Below are 7,494 nucleotides of genomic sequence, written 5' to 3' on the forward strand. Positions count from 1 at the left end.
TACAGACTACAGAGTCCATGCTTGATGGCAGTTTTACATCATGTATAGTAAATTGAAATATAGGTCTTACATAGCTTCCTCAACCTTAAGTTGGAATCTATCTTTGTAATTTTCACTTCATTGTTCAGCTACGTGCTGACAATCCGATTCTTCTTTGTGCTAATAGTGCAGAACTTAGGCTGAGGCTTTTCTGAGCCGAAGCTTGGTGAACTCAAACAAATATGTCAGATTCAGGATTACTACAAATATGTCACATTCAGGCTTTTCTAGTGATGGCCTGTTTCTCCATTGATAGATTCCTTTAGATTACTACAAGTCCCAGATAAAAGCAATGATTATCAAATGGCTGATGGGGAATTAGCATCTGTTAAAGAGATGGACTGTCGTTGATCCGGCAGATGTCGTGCTCCCCTCTTTGGCCTACTAGGCCTTGTTTCTTCAGGATTTGGTACGAGAAAACAGACGAACTACGAGTATGCATTAGAGAGATAATTTGTCGAGTACGGCTTCCACGATCTCTCAGAACTCAATAGAGATAATTTGTCGAGTACGGCTTCCACGCTCTCAGAACTCAATTTTAACTCGAGTTTGAACTCAGGCAAACACACATTGAACTATGACTGTAAGAATACAAGAAAAAAAGGGTCATCTCTGATCTCGAAAAAAAAAGAGAACAATGGTTACCACGAGTCCACGACTGAAAATTGAAGAACAGAGTCCACTTCAACAACGACTGCAAATTGAAGCCGTTAACAGATCAAACTCTCTGTTCCTCTGCTCGTGCTGGATATTTATATCTTTTTCGGACACGAAGATTTTTCTATCTTATCTGAGCTGCGCGTCGATCCGACAAGAACATCTCCATCTGATCGTCCCCTCTGTTCCCATCGTTAGGTTGCTCGCCCGTTTGGTGCACCGGTCCGAGAATTTTTTCTCCTTCGTCTTCTTTTTTTGGCGAAAGAAATTCTCTCTTGCTTCTCTCATCTCTATCTAGAGCAGCAGCAGCAAGCTGGAGCACTGCCACAGCATGGCAGCCGCCGCGGCGCACAAGCCCCTGGGCGCGATCACTGCCGACGACCTCGCCGCCGCGGCGCTGGGATCGGACGCCGCCGCGCTCCACTCGGCGCTCCGGCGCGTTCTCGACTCCCGCGGCGGCGCCGCAGGCGCTGCCGCCGTGTGGAGGGAGCTCTGCCGGTCCGTGCTCCGTCCGGCCATCCCCTTCGCCGTCCACCGGATGCTGTACTACGGCTGCTTCGCCGGATTCCCGTCCCCTACACCGCCCGCCTGGACCCCCGACCCGTAAAGCTCCAATCTTTCTGACCAAACTCGCCTCAAAGATTGCTTCTTCCATGTCTTCTAATTTTCTGATTTTTGCCCAAAAAAAAAAAAATCAGCGAGGAGGCGGCCTTGACCAATGTCGGCCGCGTCCTGGAGGCGCGGGGGAGAGAGGTCATCGGCGAGGCGTACAAGGATCCCATTACCAGCTTCTCTGACCTCCACAAATTCTCCAACGAGAACCCAGAGGTGAGAAAAGACGCATCTTTTCTCTGCATCATTGCTTGTTACTTTTGTGAAGTGAGCTTACTGATTTAGTTCAATCTGTCGGCTACAAGGACAGACTTACTGGAAGATGGTCTTTGAGGAGATGGGTGTTGAGTTCAGTGTGGAACCATCTTGCATCTTGAGAGCGAGTGATGCATATCCCGGCGGCGAGTGGCTACCGGGCTCTGTGCTGAATGCCGCAGTGAATTGTTTGAGTGCTAAACCCGGGAGGAATTCGGACGATGCTGCCATTGTGTGGAGGGATGAAGGGAAGGATTCTGAGCCTCTCAACATTGTGACTCTTGAGGAATTGAGGAAGAAAGTTTGGTAATAATATTCTGCTCTAAAGAATACTGCTAGTTTTGATCATAGGCATAGCTATGCTTTTGCTTCATTGTAACCTGATTCCTTAACCAATTCTTCTTGCTTTGTCTAGAACAGCCTCGTGGCAAATGCACTTGATGCCCTGGACCTGCCAAAGGGATCTGCTATTGCCATTGACATGCCTATGAATGTGAATGCTGTCGTAATCTACCTTGCGATTGTGTTGGCAGGCTATGTGGTTGTGTCAATTGCAGATAGTTTTGCTGCACCTGCAATTTCGACGAGGTTAAAGATATCAGAAGCAAAAGCAATTTTCACTCAGGTAACTAGTTCACCCTACTGCTGCTGAGACAAATCCTTCTTCAATCAATTGTCTGATACTTTGTGTTCTAAAAAGAGTTTGTGCTTCAATTAAGGGAATGCTTTGGCGATACTGATAGTCTTTTTCTTGCTAGGATTACATCCTTCGTGATGACAAGGAACTGCCACTATACAGGTGTGTTTTTGCAGTACAAAGGTTATGCATCAAGAGTTTGGATTATTAGAATATATTTCTCACACCATAGCTTCGGTTCTACAGTAGAGTTGTGGAGGCTAAAGCCCCTATGGCAATTGTGATTCCTGTAAGGGGATCTTTGCCAATAAAAGGACTGCGTGTTGATGACCTATCCTGGCAAGATTTCCTTGGACGGGTTAATCATACCAGGTACGTTATTTTCTTATCACAAATTTCCTGTATTCACTGGCAAGTCAACAATTTTGGAGTGAATCGTATTGAACGAGTTCTAACACACTCTTCAAAATACAGAACAGATGTTAAAGAATTTCTCTGTGTTTATCCCCAAAATAAATAAAAAACTATCACTGTAGCATGTTCATAATGTGCGATGTTTAACATGGTCACATGTTTTTTGGATAATGAGCATGTAGATAATCTAGTCAACCTCTTGAAAATCCACCTAGTTCCTTGGAATAAGTTGATCTTCTGACATGCACTAATCCAACCTAAAAAAATGCAGGGCAGATAATTATACTGCTGTTGAGCAACCTGCCTATGCATTCACCAATATCCTATTTTCATCAGGGACTACAGGTAAGGTTTTGTTTTGATAATTGTATCAGTTTTGGCATGATTCAATTTCATCCATGTGCAACTGTGTGATATACAGCTGTATAGAGCAAACTGGCCACATCAGATCCTCATGATAATGAGTTGATCAAATAGGGCATTGTTTTAGACAAAAATAATGTACAAAATTTCTGACACTTCTTCATATTCAGGGGAGCCCAAGGCGATTCCATGGACACATATAACCCCCCTAAAGGCAGCTGCTGATGGATGGTGCCACATGGATATTCGTAAAGGAGATGTTGTTGCATGGCCAACTAATCTTGGTTGGATGATGGGTCCCTGGCTTGTTTATGCCTCCTTACTGAATGGAGCTTCCATGGCTCTGTATAATGGCTCCCCAAATAGTTCAGGCTTTGCAAAGTTTGTACAGGTACAGATAGTGGACACTCAATTCACAGAATTAATATAAAAAACTATGGACTGGCTAATGATTGTATTCAAATACGTTATGTGAGGAGAATCAGAAATATCCCAAATATCGATGCCAAACAGTAAAAACGTAACCCGAATGTGCAAAAATTTCCTATGAATGGTTTGCTATTCCAGTAAAGCCCTTTTGGGTGCTTATTGTGAACCCCAATGCAAATGGGTTGACATGTTTCACATGCTTGCGAATCCTTAGGGAAAAGGAATAGTGTGGGCATGAAACTGTCCCATTTTTTGATTTGTTGTTTATAATGTTCCGCAATGTTTTTTTATAATTAAAATTTTAGCCTAGTGGTATTGTATCTTCGTTTCATTATAATCCCATTCCTACTTATTGTACATTAATTCCAGGATGCTAAGGTGACAATGCTTGGAGTGGTACCCAGCATTGTTCGCACATGGAAAAACACAGATTGTACAGCAGGATTTGATTGGTCAACCATTCGGTAATTTTTGGTTTGCTCAACCCTCTAGACCTTTTGCTACTTTAACTTGCATTAAGGAATATTTATAAATCTTGTATGTCATGTAGTTTCTCACTGGCTGTGCTTCCATTATGTACAGATGCTTTAGCTCAACTGGGGAGGCATCCAGTGTGGATGATTATTTGTGGCTGATGGGAAGAGCTGGCTACAAGCCAGTAATTGAGTACTGCGGAGGCACAGAGATTGGTGGTGGATTTGTTACTGGATCCTTGCTGCAACCTCAAGCGCTGTCTGCATTTAGCACGCCCACCATGGGTTGTAACCTGTTCATTCTTGACAACACTGGGAATCCCTTGGTAAGTATATCACGTACTAGCATTTGTCCTACATGCACTTTTTGTTTCATTTTTTATACATGGCCTTTTCCTACCAATGTATGTAAAGTAGCGTGCACTCCTGGGTATTCAACTGATACAGCAATTTCAAATAACATACACTCCATGTCAGCATTAACCTAACATTAGGATTACTGTGTCCATCTACAGCTTGAAAATTCCGTCACAAATAACTTCTAGATGCTCGTTTTGCTCTAGTAGTCTGTTGACTGTCACAACTGATGTTGCTGCTAATTTTCAAACTGTGCAGCCACAAGATGCTGCAGGTATTGGTGAGCTAGCACTTGATCCAACTCTATTTGGATCATCAACAACGCTGCTAAATGCTGATCATCACGAAGTTTACTTCAAAGGAATGCCAGAAAGGAACGGAAAAGTACGTATGTCTGTTCTTGTCCCTTGCTAATTCTTAATGGTTGAGACCCTAACCCCTGTGAAAATGCAGGTTCTCCGTAGGCATGGAGATGAATTCGAGCGTACTTCAGACGGATATTATAGGGCTCATGGGCGTGCAGATGACACAATGAACCTTGGTGGCATTAAGGTATACAGTACACACTGGTAATATGCAACTACATGTAGAAATGTGGGTTTTCGCAGTCTATCCATCGAGTTTTATGATCACTTTCAGGTCAGTTCCATCGAGATTGAGAGGATCTGCAACAGAGTAAATGATGCCATCCTTGAAACAGCAGCTATCGGGGTTCCACCAATTGGGGGTGGCCCTGAACAACTAACCATAGCTGTTGTCTTCAAAGATCAGAGCTCACAAGCAGAAGACTTGAACCAACTGAAAGTGGCATTCAACACGGCTCTGAAGAAGCTGAACCCTCTGTTCAAGGTGCTCCCGTCATTCCTGTGAATTTCTCACCAGACAAAATCCAGGCTTCACATGGCAAACCACAGTGACATGACATCACTAAGAGCTTCGTTCTTCCCCTCTGTATGCAGGTTTCGTCTGTTGTCGTGGTCCCGTCACTCCCAAGAACAGCCTCCAATAAGGTCATGAGGAGAGTCCTGCGCAAGGAGTTCACCCAGGTGACCCAGGCAAAGCATTCAAAAATCTAGATGGTTAGAAAGATTCTTCTGCAGCTGTACCAAATTTCACGTAGTTATACACCAAACTGTGCATATAGTCATACATACTCCCTTCGAAGTCCAGGTTTTTAGATAAATGAGCTGTATTTCCTGCCAATGTACAGCAAGGCTTTGTCCATCTGATCTAGGATGACAGATCATTATACAGTAATAAAGCATGAATGCTATCATTTGCGGTTGTTTAATTGTGAAGAGCTCCTTAATTTCTGCTAGTTTTCGTTCAATTCATCGTACCATTTGGACACCTGTTGAAGTAATTAGTCAGTCGAGGAAACAAGTGAGAGGCAGCCATTAAGAAGCACTAGGAGTAATTTACTTCCGGGAGATCCTGTGTCCTGTGACCAGCAGGTGAAGAATTCAATCCAAAACATGGAGGGGAGATGCCGGTATGGAAAGATCCTCGTCTTCGTACCAGCACAGTGAGTTCTTTTTAGTCTGACCCGACGGAAGCATTAGATTGCCGGCGGTTGGAGTTTATCCAAGTTTTTGAGCTTGTTTGGTTGACTACATCAGATTGCTACACCTCTTGCTATATCTTGCCTAAGGCCTCGTTTGGATAGGCCGGGAACGACGGGGATCGGGACCCAAACCATGTGTAAAAGCCCAGCCGCCGTGGATTGTTTCCCAGACTAGCCCAATTGAGCATTTGGATGAGGCGTGGGTGGGAAACTGGCAACTCCACGCCACGAGGGGAGCGGTCCCCCACGATCCCGTGGTTCCACCGCCTCTTTGGTGACAGACTTCCCTGTCTTCGTCTGGGCCGGCGGCGCGCGCGTTCTCTGCGGTCGAGCTCTTTCGAGCGAGCTACCTGAACCATCCATCCTGGAGCGCCTCATTCGATTGCTTGCCTCGCACGACGGCTCCACACACCAGTTCACGCGGCCACGCGTCGAGCAATCTCGTCCAATACACCGAGCGCCTTTCCCGCTCGTCTTCGTGTTTTTGTGCGAGCAGTGATGCAGTTCGCCATGTCTCCTTGTAGGCACATCGAGTTTGGATGCCTGGACATAGCGACAAGCAGTGCACGCCACCTGTTCGACGAAATGCGCCACACAGCTCGGAGAAGCGACGACGCAACTCGCACAGCCTAGAGCGTCTTGGTGTAAGCTTGGGCAACAGCGGGACTGCAGCGGTGTGCCTCGACTTGCCGGTTTTCGCAATTAGTCAGGGTGCTTGACGAGCTGAGACATGAACGTCACGGCCTCGCGATCGTTAGGGCGCCAAGGAACATGACGACCAGGGTCACCGCTCGGTCGCTGCACAGGTGCAGCAGCGTCCTACGGCCCTACGGGGTGATGCTGCTGCTGGGCACCTGGAAGCTAGTGTCCATGTTCCTATACGGGCGATCCACGAGGAGGCCCCCGGTGCACGTCGTGGTCGAGTTGCGTTAATGGCGGCTGTGTCAGCTTCTTGGATGAGTCGCTTGTCGGTGTTTTGATCTTGGTTCCATCACGAGTCAATCCAAGTAGACCGAGTCCTAAGAGGGATTAGGTCCCATCTATGTACTTTGATTGGAAGCACAATCAACAAGATTAGTTATAGTCTCACTATCGTGTTATGCCTATAAAGATGGGGAGGAGCCAACATCTCAGGGTGGGTGTGTGCTTGAGAGGTTACCTACCTATCCACTGAAACCCTAAGATAATTCTAAGGGGCACAAGAACGTGGTGAAGACCGCCACCACCACCGGTTGTTTCTTCATGGCTGGCTGCTTCGTCCACGACAACCTATTGGCAATCATCAACATGCAGCAACACCAGGCCGGCAACCTCTTCCTCACGCTGGCATCTGCTACATCACCATTTATCCTGAGCCCTAACATCAAGACCCAATGGCATTGGCTGAACTCAGGTTTGATCTCACGCTTCCGCACTAATGTTTAGAGGGTTCAATTACTAGAGTTAGTGTTCTTGATGATTAGATTAAAGTCTAAACCTAACATTTGGTATCAGAGCCGGTCTAGCTCTAGATTGAATCCAATTGAGTATAAATTAGTGTTAATCAAGTTCAATTATACTCAGTTGATGCCATCTTGTGATCAGTTGGTTCATGTTTAATGTGAATTATTGATGATTAGTCTTAATTTAACTTAGTTGATGGGTTTTATGACTCTGTATTAGACAATTTATGATGATTAACTCATGTTCAGGCT

The 7,494-nt window shown here is 45.4% G+C and overlaps 1 protein-coding gene across 1 annotated transcript; it reads left to right on the plus strand.

The window, feature by feature from the left end:
* The first annotated feature begins 747 nt into the window (after positions 1-747).
* LOC133896758 (probable acyl-activating enzyme 17, peroxisomal) lies at positions 748-5,512 on the plus strand. The gene is made up of 14 exons (XM_062337371.1): positions 748-1,299; positions 1,395-1,524; positions 1,619-1,869; positions 1,984-2,188; positions 2,322-2,362; positions 2,447-2,572; positions 2,886-2,959; positions 3,148-3,368; positions 3,776-3,870; positions 3,989-4,205; positions 4,495-4,620; positions 4,690-4,788; positions 4,876-5,085; positions 5,196-5,512. Exons 1-14 carry the CDS (start codon positions 1,028-1,030, stop codon positions 5,310-5,312), a joined length of 2,184 nt encoding a protein of 727 aa, XP_062193355.1. The 5' UTR covers positions 748-1,027; the 3' UTR covers positions 5,313-5,512.
* Positions 5,513-7,494: the final 1,982 nt, after the last annotated feature.

Source organism: Phragmites australis, chromosome 17 (genome assembly GCF_958298935.1).
Source record: "Phragmites australis chromosome 17, lpPhrAust1.1, whole genome shotgun sequence".
Classification (NCBI taxonomy): domain Eukaryota; kingdom Viridiplantae; phylum Streptophyta; class Magnoliopsida; order Poales; family Poaceae; genus Phragmites; species Phragmites australis.